Here is a 16,953-nt window from a genome sequence, read left to right as displayed (position 1 = left end):
GCTGTTTATGCCTGTGAAAAACAAGGAGCATAAAAACTCACAGGTTTGTCGTGGGACATGAATGAGATATTTCACATAAAGTCCTTTGTATAGCACCTGCCATATAATAAGCCCTTAAAAAACAATGACTATTAAGATAACACAAATCTTTGCAAAAAGAAGCAACCAGCGAGAATAAATACTATAAAGGTTTTACAAGGACTATATAATATTTATATAATTAAAATGCAGTCATTTTAAAGAATAGTGAATAATTAGACATTTGTGTCTGTGAAAGAGGCAGAGTGTGTGTGTGTGTGTGTGTGTGTGTGTGTGTGTGTCTGCGTGCACTCATCAATGCAAGCTCACATACACATGATTTCCCTACAGAGGACTTCCGTGGTGGTCCAGGGGGTTAAGACTCCATGCTTCCAACGCAAGGGGCGCAGGTTCAATCCCTGGTCAGGCAAAGAAGATCACATATGTGGCACAGCTTGACCAAAAAAGTAAAACGACTGGGTTTTCTTGCAGGGAACCAAAGAACTCCTGATGCGGGAGGGTTAACATTCCACTCAGTCAGTGTTGTTTCCCTGTTCTGGATGGCATATATTGATATTACCAACCCTTTCCTGAGAGCACCTGTGGAGAAAGGTTCTCTTTGTCTTTTCAAAAGTTTTCCATTTTGGTTCTAACTGTGGGGAAAAGAACAACAGAAACAAAGTCCCATTTTGGTCTAGTTAGATTTCATTTTATAATATCTTGGAGGAAGGAATGAATTGAATATGCACTTTTTTTTTATTAGCCAAGAACGTGTTATGCCCTCCATCTCTTTCATGTGGCCACCCCAAACCCCAAGATGTGACAGTATGCTAATCTCAAACCAATTTCTGGCATCAAAGAGGTACAAATTTCCTTCCCTGCTCTTTTGGTAGCACCTTGATTAACACATTCTTAAGGAGGGAGCTCTAAATAGCATGCAGTTTCTAAGAAAACCAACAAACTGAAGATGAAGTAAATAGCTGTTTAATTTACATACATCAGTAGTGTAACTGATATTAGTCTGGAGAAAGACAAAGCACACTGAATTATACATGTACGTCTAGTTTTCTTTGTAAAAAAAAGTTTTTGGAAAGAAACATCTGCAACTTTACAGGGTACCCTGGGATTTTAACGAGGGAAGAGCACAGTCCACTATAAATTCTATTAATTCTACATTGTAATTTAGCAGCAAACATGTTAACATGGGAACATTAAAGTCATAAAGGAGCTTTATTGTTTGTGAAAAAAAAAATCACAGTTCTTGACATTACAGCCTTTTCTCTCCCCTCCCCAACCCCGGTAAAAGGGCAAAAAAAGGTCAAGGAAATATTAATTTGTAAAAGATCTACTTTTCTAGTGTCGATTGCTACACACCATTCTGTTCTGTGAGGACATGCTGCAGAGGGGTGCTTCTCTCTGTACAGTGAGCGTCTCACGCATAGACTTTACATACCCTCTGCAGGCGTCCTGAATGAGGCCAGTAGGTCAGTGACACCAGTGGTCAGATGTCAAGGTAAACAAACAGATCAACACACATTTATCCCAAGATAACACCCTATGTTAGTACTATTGCCAAGAAAAAAAAAACCCACAAAAGAATCCTGATTTTTAAGTTTGAAAAATGTACAAAAATATCAGGACAATTATAAATTAATATATATTAAAGCATCGAGAAACAGCAAAAGGATGGCCTAAAATGTTAAGTACAATGTACTTTGATACAATAAATATTTCTCATGGAAACCGAATACTGTATAGGGCTGTTTAGAACTCATAGAAACAAAAATTCATATTATTACTAATTTATTTATCAATAATCTATTGGTTCTTTATCATCTCCTTTGTCATTTATATTACAAAAAATTAATACTGGAAAACGGTAGATAAACACTTTTGTGTGCTTCTCCTGCTAACATGCTGACGTTTAAAAAGAAGATAAAATTTATTTTAGCGCTCTCATCTCCTCTCATGAATGGAACCCCGGTCTTCAGGATACCTTATGTTTTGCATAAAATATTTCTCATCCATTCATTCCGGCTGTGAATTCTGGAGTTCCATTCATCTGCCTTGCACCCTCACTCACACACATGTGCTTGGTCTGTCCTTCCTTATGAACCATGTAGATGAGAACCAGGGCGCAGAGTATTATGCTCTGGGCAACTTCTCATCAGCAGAGAGAACCTTGTCTCTCTCTTGGGTATGTGCTTCTGCTGATCTCCAGCAAATTAAAGGCTGAATCCAAGTTATCATGGTTCGCATGGTTGTCCTAATGCCTCCAGGTGTATCATTCTTTATACTTCTCCAGCATTGGGGAAGCTTTAGTTCAAGCATTTCTTTTTTTTCTAAATGCAGAAAAAAAGTCTTCATTCTCATAATAAAAATAAGTCTGTTCTGTATTTTACAATATATTTCAAATATTTTCACTATGAAGCATTCATGAGTCCAACAGGGTCAAGAAGTAGACAACATTTTCCAAAGACCAAAGCTGCCAGGGATGCGTTTAGGAAGCGCAGCGGGTACAGCCACACTTTACCACCTTCTCCACCTCGTCCACAAACGAGGACCCATCAGTGCATTCGAAAGAGTATTTCCTTCTCTTGCTCCTCAGAGGTCCGCAGCACTGCCCGCCTGCACAGCCCCCTCTGCATTCCAACCGAGACACCTTCTTGGTCGTCTGGCAAGCGGCGTAGCCCTGCTGCTTTTGGTAATAATCTCTTATCCGTTCCCCTCGACAAGAGATTTCTAGAAAAGAACAAACAGCACAGGCAGTGTAAGGGCAGTTGCTGTAAGTTGTGCGAAGTGGCTATGAATCTACTGCTCAGTTAGGGAGATGCTGCTTTGGCTTCCGGTTTGTAAGGGCTATTTTCAGCATTTTGCTCAAATTTGTTATTACAGGCTGGTGGCACAGTCTGCTCTGTTCCTTGCAGAAGACTTCTTCTTGGCCTTTATTTTGAGCAACTGAATACTCTATATGTGGACTATAAAAATACTATGCTTTTGGACCGACAAGAAAATTGGCTTCCTAAATCTTCTCTTTTATATAGCAAAAATATACATCTTCTGTTTTTATACTACTAACAGCTGGTTTTGCTTACCACAGGGCACCGTTTCAGAGAGTATGCAATTTAATTTATTAGACCTAGAGTTTAATACCATTCAATCTGTTACTTAATACAAGTAACATTCCACTAACTTCATAAATCACCCGAGTACGAACTAGTTCAAAAAGAGCCATCTGCTAGAAGCCTCCACAGGCACGTTCCTTTCATCTCATCACCCCTATCCACACAACAAAATCTCTGCCAGCTGGAGGTGGAGCACATCCTGATCACGCAGACACAGGAGAAGGAAGTACGTGGGTTGAAATGTCAGCCCATTTCTGTCCCTCTCTCCTGCATAATTTGCTATCTTAAATCAGTTGATTCTAAGCTCAAAGGTGATTTTGTCCTAAAGCTAGAGCAGAATTATTAGCACCTTCTTTTCTGTGCCAGAAGATGAATGAGTGATCTATACAGAGGAGAACAGCAGATGAAGGTAAGAAAAGTGAAAGTGTTAGTTGCTCAGTCATGTCTGACTCTTTGCGACCCCATAGACTGTAGCTCACCAGGCTTCTCTGTTCATGGGATTCTCCAGGCAAGAATATTGGAGTGGGTTGCCATTTCCTTCTCCAGATGACCTTCCTGACCCAGGGATCAAACCTGGATCTCCAGCATTGCAGGCAGATTTTTTACCATCTGAGCCACTGGGAGGCCCAAAGGTAAGAAGGAATGAAGGAAACGACCTTCTGCATAACAGAAAAAGGAGCATTTACATAGCAAATCACAACACGGGAAGACATGTGAAGGCCATGTAACATTCTGCCGCGGAGGTTTGACAGTGAAAGTGAAAGTCACTCAGTCGTGTCGGACTCTTTGCGATCCCATGGACTATACAGTCCATGGAATTCTTTAGGCCAGAATACTGGAGTGAGTTGCCTTACTCCAGGGGAATCTTCCCAACTCAGGGATGGAACCCAGGTCTCCCGCATTGCAGGCGATTCTTTACCAGCTGAGCCACAAAGGAAGCCTGCCATGGAGGTTCAGTACCTTCCGTATCTGTGCCTGCCTTACACTCGAAAGTAAATCAATAAGAACAACTGCAGATAGTGCAAAGAGCTGGCATTTCTCAAGTCACTCTCCTCTCTGTGTGTCTCCCTTTCTCTCTTTTCAAAGACGACGGCCCCTCTTGCTCTGCCAAGACAGAGGGAGGGGCCCAGCTGGCCCGGCTCACCTCGATCACAGCTGTCCCCGGTGTATCCACTGCTGCATTCACAGTAGGGCTGCCCCAGTCCTGAGAGCCTGCATTTCCCATGCTTGCACTTGATCGCCTGGCATGGGTTAAACAGATCCTCCTCTTCATCACAGAGGACGCCCCCATGGCCCTCTAGGCATTTGCAGCTGTAGGAGAACGCATTGATGGGCAGGCAGGTGCCGTGGACGCATCTACAGAGGAGGAGGAATGCAAGGATGGAAATGCGTTAGGCAGAGAGGATAGGAACGGAGCGGGGATGAGGGAGGGAATGTAAGGGAGACAGTGCTAATGGACTGACTTCTTTCTCTCCCCTCTATCCCTTCCCCCTTTCCTTCTTTCCTTTCTTCAGTATGGGTTTCAGGGTTGGAGAATGTGGGTTTAACTCCCAAGCAGCCCAAACTCACTTATTTCCAAGACAGGGGTCATTGGTCCTCTGATCACAGAGGGGCCCTGTCCATCCTTCCTCGCACTCGCAGGTGAAGCCAGCCTGGCTGCTGGGCTGGCATGTGCCGTGGGCACACACCTTCTTGTGGCATGGTTCACAGCCAGGCAGGATGCCGGTCTGCATGGGCACCTTCCGGAAGTCCTGAAGTTCGCTGTTGATGTAAAGGTTCCGGATGCAACCGTGGAAGCTGGTGCCATTCTGCCCAGGGGCCTGGCGCAGAGCTGCGGCCACGTTGTTCTTCCCGGGCATGCCTGGGGAGGGACACCGAGTCAGAAGCCAGGTTCCCTGGGGTTCCTCAGCCAGGGGCCACCCGGACCCTCTTAGCTCTTCCAGTGGGATGGGAGCAGTCTGTGCAACTCTTCTTTAGGAGAACCAAGCAGAACAAGCATCCTGTCCTGCGGTTCTCAGCCAGGCTGCACATCAGAATCACACTGGATCTTTGAAGAAACACTGATGCTTGGGGCCTCAGCCCAGACTGATTTGATCAGATTACCTGAGTGGAGCGGGGGAGGGAGAAGGGATGTATGTTTCTTCGTTTTTATTTTTTGGAAGGTGCTCCAGGCAATTCTAAGGCACAACTAGAATAAAGACCCCAGGTTCACTGGCAGTCCATTTTTAATTTTTAACATTTGGTTTTTAAAAACCTTCAGTTCAGATCAGTTGCTCAGTCGTGTCCGACTCTTTGGGACCCCATGAATTGCAGCACGCCAGGCCTCCCTGTCCATTACCAACTCCCAGAGTTCACTCAAACTATGTCCATCAAGTCGGTGATGCCATCCAGCCACCTCTCTGTTGTCCCCTTCTCCTCCTGCCCCCAATTTATAAAATCTAAATTCGGGTCACTGTACTTAAAAGTAAGTGGGAATGGGAGAAGGATTCCTGCTCCTTTACCTCCACACCCAACTCCCAACCTGGACACACACCCCTGAAGCCTAGGGTTTCACAAAGTAGTTTTTATTTCCTGACCAACCCCAGGGCCCAGAGAGCTCAGAGGACATGCTCAATGTCATTAGTAAGACTAGGTTAGAATTAGGCTGATAAGACAAACTTCCCTAATCTCAGGCCATAGTTCAATCCATTGATTTTCAGAGGATGAGAGCTGAGATTCACGACGACCATTCGCCCCAGTCCTGACAAATTTCAAGCTGGCAACTAGTCCAGCACAACACTGGCAACGTCTCAAGCTCAGCCACGGATGTCATTGCCAGAAAAACTCACCCTGCTTCCTATCAAGATAGCACCTCATTCACATTTTATTTATTCCCTTGCTAATTGGGTGAAACATTCATATTCCAAGAAATTGGGGCTATAAATTAAATTCTTCCAAAACCAGAATTTGCAATCTTGTGTGTGTATGTGTGTGTGTGTAAGTGCTTAGTCGCTCAGTTGTGTCTGACTCTTTGTAACCCCATGGACTGTAGTCCACCAGGCTCCTCTGTCCATGGGATTCTTCAGGCAAGGATACTGGAGTGAGTAGCCTAGCCTTTCTCCAGGGGATCTCCCCAACCCAGGAATCGACCTGGGGTCTCCAGCAGTGCAGGTGGATTCTTTACCAGCTGAGCTACCAGGGAAGCCCCATCTATATATATACACACACCACACATACACACATATATATGTGTAGTGTGATAAGTTGCTTCAGTCATGTCCGACTGTTTGTGACCACATGGACTGTAGCCTGCCAGTCTTCTCTGTCCATAGGATTTCCCCAGGCAAGAATACTGGAGTGGGTTGCCATGCCCCTCTCCAGGGGATGTATATGCATATGTGTGTGTATATATATATATGTGCATACACATATATATGCATACACACACATACAAATATATATACACACATAAATATATACATACACACATATATACACACATGTATATCCCACTAGTGACAGTCATATGGTAACCCTCATTTGTTAAAGCTGAGGAATCTTTCCATGACCTAAGCCAGACTCTGAAATAGTTCCTGGATGGGATCCTATGTGAAGCAGTTGGGGAGGGGATGGAGCCAAGGTCTTCAGAGCAGCTGACATTCTCCCCTGCACTCGACTCTGATCTACTGGCTGGGGGCTCTGAAGCTGGGAAAGACCATGGCTCTCACTCTCTAGGTTTGTTGGTTATAAAGACCAAGAACCACAGTACTCTCTGGGTAGCATCTTCTCTCCCATTCAAAGGAGACCCATTCGAGGTCTAGGAGGTACCAAAGTCAGACAGTGGCTTATGCAAAACCACTAGGCTAGAGATCAAAGCCTGTATTTTTGGACTGTGTGCATTCGGGCCAGTCATTTCCTCTCTTCTGGGGCTCAGTTTTCTCATCTGTAATGCCCATGGATGCACCACCTGTTTCCCAGCTTGAAATATCTAAGACCCACCAGAGGGGCGCTGTTCAGAAGGCGGCTTCCCAGGCCCCCTTTTTTCCCCACCTGAGATTCTGACCCAGAAGGAAGGTGTGGGCACAGAAATAAAAACATATAGCTCAGCTGAATCTGATGCAAATGGGCCTGCTGAATTAGGTGTCGTGGATTAAAAGTCGTGAGTTTGGGTTTTTAGTCTGCCTGTTTGGCCTTGGTAACTGGATTGCTTCCTAGAATGGGGTCAAAAGGACAGAATGTTCCATTTCCAGGAGAGGACTAATAACTGTAAATTTCTTGTTTGGGGGTGAGTTCTTCCTCCTCTTCTTTTTGAAGAGGCTTTGAAACATTATTTATTTACTTATTATTCGATATGCTGAGTCTTCTTTGCTGTGTGGGCTTTTCTCTAGTTGTGGTGAGCTGGGACTACTCTCTAGTTGCAATGCATGGATTTCTCATTGCGGTGGCTTCTCTTGCTTCTCTTCTCTAGGGCACGCAGGCTTCGGCAGTTGTGGCACATGGGCTCAGTAGTAGCATTTCCCGGGCTCTAGGGCACAGGCTCCATCGTTGTGGTGCACGGGTTTAGTTGTTCCATGGAACGTGGGATCTATCCAGACCAAGGATTGAATCTGTGTTTCCTGCACTGGCAGGTGGATTCCACTGAGCCATCAGGGAAGCCCAAGGGGATAAGTTCTTCTAATGTAATCATGCTGCTGCTGCTAAGTGACTTCAGTCGTGTCCGACTCTGTGCGACCCCAGAGACGGCAGCCCACCAGGCTCCCCCGTCCCTGGGATTCTCCAGGCAAGAACACTGGAGTGGGTTGCCATTTCCTTCTCCAATGCGTGAAAGTAAAAAGTGAAAGTAAAGTCACTCAGTCGTGTCCAACTCTTCACGACCCCATGGACTGCAGCCCACCGAGCTCCCCTGTCCCTGGGATTTTCCAGGCAAGAGTACTGGAGTGGGGTGCCATTGCCTTCTCCAAATGTAATCATATCCATTCTGCAAAAACATGTGGACTCTAATATCTGTACATTTATGATCCTTTCTTCAGAAGTTAAAAAAGAACTTCTTCCAAAACTATTTCAAGAGCTCACACAACATGCATATATGCGCATGTAAAGACTAAAGTACAGACATGAAGTTCCATGGCAGGGAGAAGCAATCAGTAAGTGTGTTCTTTCTATTCCCAAAGTTAACAATGATACAGGTCTAGTTTTGATTGTAGTAACTTGTAAACGAAAATGTTGATACATTACACATATAGTTACTTTCGGTAGGATATTATGAAGTCAAGAACTATCATAACTCAACGTTTTCAGGTGCTTGGTAGACTTCTGACCAGAGAACTAAGTTTTAACTGATAAAAACAAAAGTAAGGTCCAGGGATTTTTTTCCTTCAGCCTTTCCTCTATGCCATGGACCATAGATGGGATTTACTATTCATAAACAACAGTTAATTTAGTAGATACCTTTTAGCCTTAACAAGCCCTACATGTTTCAGAGTGACAATAAAGGGACCAAGTGTCAACACTGAGGTTTTGTCAACACTGTCCAATAGGGACATTAGGAGAGGATTTGTGATGCGTGGAGGGTGCCTCAATGTGTGGGTCTTAAAAAAAAATCTCATTAATACAGGTCTTCCCTGTAGTTCAAACAGTAAACAGTTTGCCTGCAATGCAGGACAGCGGGACTCGATCCCTGGGTCGGGAAGATCCTCTGGAGAAGGGAGTGGCAATCCACCCCAGTATTCTTGCCTGGAGAATCCCATGGACAGAGTAGACTGGCGGACTACAATCTGTGGGGTCGCAAAGAGTCAGACACAACAGGGCAACTAACACTACACTAATATGTGTTCTGGTTGGACTTTTATACACAAAAACATGAGGATCACATTGTTTTGTTTTATGGAAAGGCTATATCACGGGTAGCTGAAACCCAAGGGTGGAGAAAGCTGCCTCCCTGTTTTGACAGAAAATACTCTTGGAGAGGCTTATGGCATGGAATGTATCACCTTCAGGCTAGCCTCCCTGCAGAGTGTTCCTCTTTGCAGAGGTCATCTACCTTTCTCTCCTTTGCTAATTCAGCTTCTTCTGCCTTTATCATAAAGAATACAGGACCATGGTCTTAGGATTGTATTCTATTTTTTAAATGTGAATCACCCTTAAGACTCTCCTCTGAGAGGGAAGGAAATGAGCCCAGTGCACTCTCTGGCAATGAGGCCGATTGAAAGTGGTTTTCTTCAGGCTTGAGAGGACAGAGGCACTGTCTGCATCCTTCCAAGCCCTCTATCCTTAGAAGGACTGGTTCAGTTCAGTTCAGTTCAGTCGCTCAGTCGTGTCCAACTCTTTGCGACCCCATGAACCACAGCACGCCAGGCCTCCCTGTCCATCACCAACTTCCAGAGTTCACCCAAACTCATGTGCATCGAGTCAGTGAAGCAATCCAGCCATCTCATCCTCTGTCGTCCCCTTCTCCTCCAGCCCCCAATCCCGCCCAGCATCAGAGTCTTTTCCAATGAGTCAACTCTTCCCATGAGGTGGCCAAAGTACTGGAGTTTCAGCCTCAGCATCACTCCTTCCAATGAACACCCAGGACTGGTCTCCTTTAGGATGGACTGGTTGGATCTCCTTGCAGTCCAAGGGACTCTCAAGAGTCTTCTCCAACACCACAGTTCAAAAGCACTTTGGCACTCAGCTTTCTTCACAGTCCAACTCTCACATCCATACATAACAACTGGAAAAACCATAGCCTTGACTAGACGGACCTTTGCTGGCAAAGTAATGTCTCTGCTTTTGAATATGCTATCTAGGTTGGTCATAACTTTCCTTCCAAGGAGTAAGTGCCTTTTAATTTCATGGCTGCAATCACCATCTGTAGTGATTTGGGAGCCCAGAAAAATAAAGTTTGTCACTGTTTCCACTGTTTCCCCATCTATTTCCCATGAAGTGATGGGACCAGATGCCATGATCTTCATTTTCTGAATGTTGAGCTTTAAGCCAACTTTTTCACTCTCCTCTTTCACTTTCATCAAGAGGCTTTTGAGTTCCTCTTCACTTTCTGCCATAAGGGTGGTGTCATCTGCATACCTGAGGTTATTGATATTTCTCCCGGCAATCTTGATTCCAGCTTGTGCTTCTTCCAGCCCAGCATTTCTCATGATGTACTCTGCATATAAGTTAAATAAGCAGGGTGACAATATACAGCCTTGATGTACTCCTTTTCCTATTTGGAACCAGTCTGTTGTTCCATGTCCAGTTCTAACTGTTGCTTCCTGACCTGCATACAGGTTTCTCAAGAGGCAGGTCAGGTGGTCTGGTATTCCCATCTCTTTCAGAATTTTCCAGTTTATTGTGATCCACACAGTCAAAGGACTTGGTAGTGCTGAATAAAAACTCTTCTTTCCCCCTTTTTGAAAAATGTTCTTTTTTAAAAACATGGAATTCTATTTATTTACTTTCTTTGTTGTTTAGTCACTAAGTAATGTCCGACTATTTGTGACCCCATGAATGGCAGCGTGCCAGGCTTCCCTGTCTCTCACTATCTCCTGGAGTTTGCTCAGACTCATGTCCGTTCAGTCAGTGATTCCATCTGACCATCTTGTCCTCTGTCTCCTCCTTCTCCTCCTGCCCTCAGTCTTTCCCAGCATCAGAGTCTTTTTGCAGTGAGTCAGCTCTTCACATCAGGTGGCCAGAGTATTGAAGCTTCAGCTTCGGCATCAGTCCTACCAGTGAATATTCACTGTTGATTTCCTTTAGGATTGACTAGTTTGATCTCCTTGCAGTCCAAAGGACTCTCAAGAGTCTTCTCCAACACCACAGTTTGAAAGCATCAATTCTTTGGTGCTCTGCCTTCTTTACTTACTTACTTATTGGCCATGCCATGTGGCGTGTGGGATCTTAGTTCTCCAACCAGGGGTCAAATCCATACCCTCTGCATTGAAAGCACAGTCCTAACCACTGCACTACCAGGCGTCTGGCCCAAGCATTCCCATTCAATACTTATTTATTTTTTTAACTACATTCTAAAGGGGTTTTAGAAGACTCAGTGAAATGATCTCTAATGAAAGTATAAAAAAATCAGGTGAAGGACAAGTCCAGAAAGAAACAAAAAGCCACAGAAGTTAGACTGTTTACTTTTCTGCTCAATATTAAGAAGTGAATATCAATGCAGGTGGCTTTGGGTGCAGACAGACCTGAACTCAAACGAGGTCTCTATCATAGCTTCATAGCTTTGTGAACTTGGACATGTTCTATGGAGTCCCTGAGATACTCCCTTAGGGATTATAAAACAAAAAATCATACCTACTTCCTACAGTCTCTGGGGGTAAGACTGTAAAAGAAGCATTATGCTGAGAACACAGCAGGTGCTTAGCAAATATAATTTCTTTTCTCTCCAACCACAGGTAACATCAGTGACTTTCAACTGCCATTCACTGTAGTACAGGCAACAATGGAGGCTCTTGCCTGTTAATGAATCCCATAATGTGATTCCCATGAAGCAAAGAGATCAGTTATCTTGCTGCCCAGACTTTCTATAAGATACTTTTATTACAATGCATTATGGTTTCATGAGGATGTGTCTGTCTTCTCCACTCCCCTGGGTACAGAAGGGATGATTCTTTTTCAGTTTTTCATTCTTTATGCCTCTATTAACTTAGTTCTCAGCTTATGGGAGGTGTTCAATAAATCTTTACAGAACTGTACCAAAGACTTTTAACTGCTTTTTAAAAAAATTGCATTCTATAGGAGAGTTCAGATTGTCTACTGCTAAAATTATTAAAATCAGAGGTGCTCTGGAATTTCAGAAATTTTTCAAAACTGCTTTTAGGGAAGGCTTTGAGGGGTTGGTAAAAATATGTAGCATCCCAAGGTTGTTCTTGTGAAAATAATTGGTGTAAAGTTGAAAATACCTGTCATGGTGAAGAAATTGGTTACACTGACCCATTCAGAAACTTTGGCTTATTTATCTGTAAAATGAGTTGATTTTATCTGTCAATTCATCTCAGTTCAATGTAATTTAATTCGATGCAACTCAATTCACCATCATATGCTTTCTTACTCATTTGCTTGAAATTTGAAATTCTATCTCCAGGTTATATCCACTCCTCCAGATTTATGCAAGAGTGCAAGGTTTCCCCACTGTGGTTCCTTTTCTTTGCGCGCCTTCAGATCTCTGTCCATCCCTCATATATTTGCTCATCTGCCTTCTTGTTGCTTAAAAATAGTCTTCACTCTGTCTTTTCAAGCCCTAAACCACCTTTCCAACCTTCTCTCTTTATCATTCCCCTTAAGGTCTGAGCTCAACAGAAGTACTTCCCATTGCCCCAGTACAATTTGTGAATTTAACTTGTTCATTCATTCATTTGATTTCATTAATAACTATCCTATCCTGTAGATGAGTTTGTGACTAGTAGTGAAGACACTCAAGCACAGCGACATCTGACTGAAGCTGGTAGTGTTACCCTCCTTAAGGGAGCTGGGGTGGGTCATGTACTCCTCAGTTTGCATCAAACTTGTTTTCTCATCTTTTTCATTGTCTGATTTGACTTATAACCAGCTTTCTTTTTCCATACACCACATCAAATAATTATCTGATGGGTAAATCAGCTAGCAAGTGATAGACACAAAAGAAACATTAATGTCCTTCTCCTCCCGACTACATATTTAGTTAGACCCAGGGTCAGCATTACAAAATAGACTCTTATACCCATCTAGGACTCTTTCTTTTCTATCCTTGCTGTCCATCAATGATTGATCAATGACCATGGCACCAGGCATCAACAACTTCAGGATTGTTTGGGAATCCATGAAATTTGAGAAAGGGCTTACCTCCAACATAGAGTGGGGAGTCAAAATTCAGAGTGGACTGTTTTGACAAGTTGGTAATGATTTTGGGGCTCCCTCCATCCACTGAGAGGGAGAGACTTTGATCCAGGGCAAGTAGTTCCACAATGTGAAAATTTCCGTCATTGATTGTCTCCACACTAAAACAAAAAACAAAACACAATAACTTAGCTGATTCTCCAATTATCTATTTATTAAAGAAAAGGAGGTACAATACAAACTGGACTAAGTTCTTTTGGGGAAAATATACTCCTATCCAATATTAATAAAGATAAGTAATAAGTAACCTATATGCAGGTCAGGAAGGAACAGTTAGAACTGGACATGGAACAACAGACTGGTTTCAAATAGGAAAAGGAGTACATCAAGGCTGTGTTCTGTCACCCTGCTTATTTAACTTATATGCAGAGTACATCATGAGAAATGCTGGGCTGGAGGAAGCACAAGCTGGAATCAAGATTGCTGGGAGAAATATCAATAACCTCAGATATGCAGATGACACCACCCTTATGGCAGAAAGTGAAGAACTCAAAAGCCTCTTGATGAAAGTGAAAGAGGAGAGTGAAAAAGTTGGCTTAAAGCTCAACATTCAGAAAACGAAGATCATGGCATCTGGTCCCATCACTTCATGGGAAATAGATGGGGAAACAGGGGAAACAGTGTCAGACTTTATTTTTTGGGCACCAAAATAACTACAGATGGTGACTGCAGCCATGAAATTAAAAGACACTTACTCTTTGGAAGAAAAGTTATGACCAACCTAGATAGCATATTCAAAAGCAGAGACATTACTTTGCCAACAAAGGTCCGTCTAGTCAAGGCTATGGTTTTTCCAGTGGTCATGTATGGATGCGAGAGTTGGACTGTGAAGAAAGCTGAGCGCCAAAGAATTGATGCTTTTGAACTGTGGTGTTGGAGAAGACTCTTGAGAGTCCCTTGGACTGCAAGGAGATCCAACCAGTCCATTCTAAAGGAGATCAGCCCTGGGTGTTCTTTGGAAGGAATGATGCTAAAGCTGAAACTCCAGTACTTTGGCCACCTCATGTTAAGAGTTGACTCATTGGAAAAGACTCTAATGCTGGGAGGGATTGGGGGCAGGAAGAAAAGGGGACGACAGAGGATGAGATGGCTGGATGGCTTCACTGACTCGATGGACGTGAGTTTGAGTGAACTCTGGGAGTTGCTGATGGACAGGGAGGCCTGGAGTGCTGCAATTCATGGGGTGGCAAAGAGTTGGACATGACTGAGCAACTGAACTGAACTGAACTTAATTGATTTTAAAATGAATATTTTCAGGGAGATACAATCTTTTATAATTCTTATGTAACACAAAAGTTTTCTTAGGTAATACAAAAGTTCTCCCATTGGGATAGTGTCGGCTGCTCAGTTGTGTCCAGCTTTTTGTGACCCCATGGACTGTAGCCCACCAGGTTCCTCTGTCCATGGGATTCTCTAGGTAAGAATACTGGAATAGGTTGCCATTTCCTTCTCCATGGGATCTTCCCGATCCAGGGATTGGACTCAGGTCACCTGCAATGCAGGTGGATTCTTTACCATCTGAGCCACCAGGAAAGCCCTCCCATTGGGATAAGCGGAAATGAGTACATTTTATTAGTATGTAGTCACAATCTTCTGGTTTGCAGAAATTACAAAACATAATGTATGCATTTTAAATGCTATTAGAGTTTCTCTTCTTCAGCTGCTGTTACTCCAAATTGTGTTCAAAACATAAGGAGCCTACAGCTGTGCCAAATATACTCTTTAGGCAGTGATGTTAGGGGATCATTGGTCTCTGCACTCTTAAGCACTATACAGTAACACTTACCATAATCAAACATGCACAAAAATACAGGAAGAAGCAACTTGGTAAGATCACTGTAGTTTTTGAAATTTGTTAATTGAAAATATACCCTCATTTTATTTGCAATTTTCAGAAGATTTTCCATCAAACGAGATTACTATGAAGATGATTCTCAGTGGAGAGGTGGGAATAGCAGATTAATTGGAATGCTTAACATAGTCATATCTAGAGAATCTAGTGATGATAATGGTTCTCCAGTTTCTCTTCTATAACTTTTAAGGGTCAGGTCTAACAATCATTACTGCCACCTTCTAAAAACTTTGAGAGGGCTTATGGAAATACATAAAATGGACAAAACCAAAGAGATTAAAAATTTTAGGTAAACAGAACATGACAACTGAAAATGAAGTTAGGTGCAATTAGTAAGTAGGTGCTATAAGGTTTAAAGGTGATTGTTAATCTAGTACAAGTGTTATATCAGGCCAATGAAACAGGGGACAAACAAAGAAAAAAATAGGATTGATAGTGAAAATTAAAGAGCGAATATTTGAGATATTGATTGGAAAGACTGGAAAAATGGTTCAAAAAGAGAAATATGGGAACATATAATAGGAAGACTGGGAATACCTAATACTCCCCAAGCAAGCATGCATGCGTGCTCAGTCACTCAGTTGTGTCCGACTCTCTGGGACCCCATGGACTGTCGCCCACCAGGCTCCTCTGTCCATGGGATTCCCCAGGCAAGAATACTGGGGTGGGTTGCCATTTCCTCCTCTAGGGGATCTTCCCGAACCAGAGATTGAACCTGCGTCTACTGTGGCTTCTGCATTGGCAGGTGGATTCTTTATCACTGAGCCACCAGGGAAGCCCTCCCTAAGCAAAATGATTGCTTAAATTTCCAGGCACTGATACTTAAATTTGCAAATAGGTCAAGCCTGGAAAATAATGAAAAAAATGTATTAACATTTCTGTATCGTTCTTATCACAGGAGTCTAATCATATTCCATTGTTTGCCAGCATAGACCAAAATGCTTTTTGTGATCTAACAATATAAACCATAATGCACAGCTGTGAAAACACTTGATGTTCTCTGGTCTTAAGTAGTTAAAAGTGTCCACATGTATGGGGATTTTGATAACCTGTTTCAGATACCATCTTAAAAAAAATAAATGTTAGATGTGCCAAACAATTTTTTTGCCCCATACCCATTTAATTATCCCAACAAATGACACCACTAAAATCAACAGAGATAATATACAAGGAATACGGGTGTGCTTGCTTTCCCTTGTGGCTCAGCTGGTAAAGAATCCACCTGCAATGCGGGAGACCCAGGTTCGATCCCTGGTTTGGGAAGATCCCCTGGAGAAGGGAAAGACTACTCAGTCCAGTATTCTGGCCTAGAGAATTCCATGGACTGTATAGTTCATGGGGTTGCAAAGAGTGGGACATGACTGAGCAAATGTCACTACATTTCCAACTACAGGTGTGCTAAGTCGCATCTGACTCTGGGACCCCATAGACTGTAGCCTGCCAGGCTTCTCCGTCCATGGAATTCTCCAGTCAACAGCACTGGAGTGGGTTGCCATTTGCTCCTGCAGGGGATATCCAGGACCCAGGGATCGAACCCATGTCTCCTTCATCTCCACTAGTGATCAGCAGATTCTTTACCACTGAGCCATCCAGAAAGTCCAATATACAAAGAAAATACTTTCTAAATAAAGCTACATACCAACTGTTAGTGGTCTTAAATATGACTCTTCAAAAGGCATATGCTAAATAGTAATAGCAACTACTAGTTAAACATACAGATTTTGGAGGCAGATAAACTTGGATTTGAATTCTGGTCTTGCATTTATTAAATGTTTAACTTTAGATAAGTTACTTGCTGCTGCTGCTGCTGCTGCTGCTAAGTCACTTTAGTAGTGTCCAACTCTGTGCGACCCCATAGTGCTAATAAACTTCAATCATCTCTTCAGTAAATGTTAGCAAATATTCCCCCTTCCTATGCTTAAACTGAGGTCTATCCCTGTGAAATATTTTTTTTTGCTTTAATGCAGAGCAAAACATCTAGCCTACAGAAAGTGCAAAGTTAAATGGTATGCATTGGTATTACCATCTGCATCACCATTATCATCATCATTATATAAATAATTGGATACTATTTCAGAATCTTCTTCAAGAGGAAATTAAGTTAGCTCAGCTTTATTT

At 42.9% G+C, this 16,953-nt stretch overlaps 1 protein-coding gene across 8 annotated transcripts in view; it reads right to left on the bottom strand.

Moving 5' to 3' along the window:
- Positions 1 to 986: 986 nt before the first annotated feature.
- The window catches only part of SLIT2 (slit guidance ligand 2), a 404,903-nt gene continuing 388,936 nt past the window's right edge, over positions 987 to 16,953 (bottom strand). For all 8 annotated transcript variants that reach the window (XM_027544143.1, XM_027544147.1, XM_027544146.1 and 5 more), the window contains 4 exons: positions 12,930 to 13,084; positions 4,713 to 5,004; positions 4,288 to 4,499; positions 987 to 2,760 (listed from right to left, as the gene is read on the bottom strand). In XM_027544143.1, the coding sequence (XP_027399944.1) occupies positions 2,519 to 2,760; positions 4,288 to 4,499; positions 4,713 to 5,004; positions 12,930 to 13,084 (901 nt within the window). In that variant the 3' untranslated portion in view covers positions 987 to 2,518. The remainder of the gene's footprint in view (positions 2,761 to 4,287; positions 4,500 to 4,712; positions 5,005 to 12,929; positions 13,085 to 16,953) is intronic.

Source organism: Bos indicus x Bos taurus, chromosome 6 (genome assembly GCF_003369695.1).
Source record: "Bos indicus x Bos taurus breed Angus x Brahman F1 hybrid chromosome 6, Bos_hybrid_MaternalHap_v2.0, whole genome shotgun sequence".
Lineage (NCBI taxonomy): Eukaryota > Metazoa > Chordata > Mammalia > Artiodactyla > Bovidae > Bos > Bos indicus x Bos taurus.
Note: the sequence above shows the minus strand (reverse complement) of the source record. Positions and strands in the feature narration are given on the sequence as shown.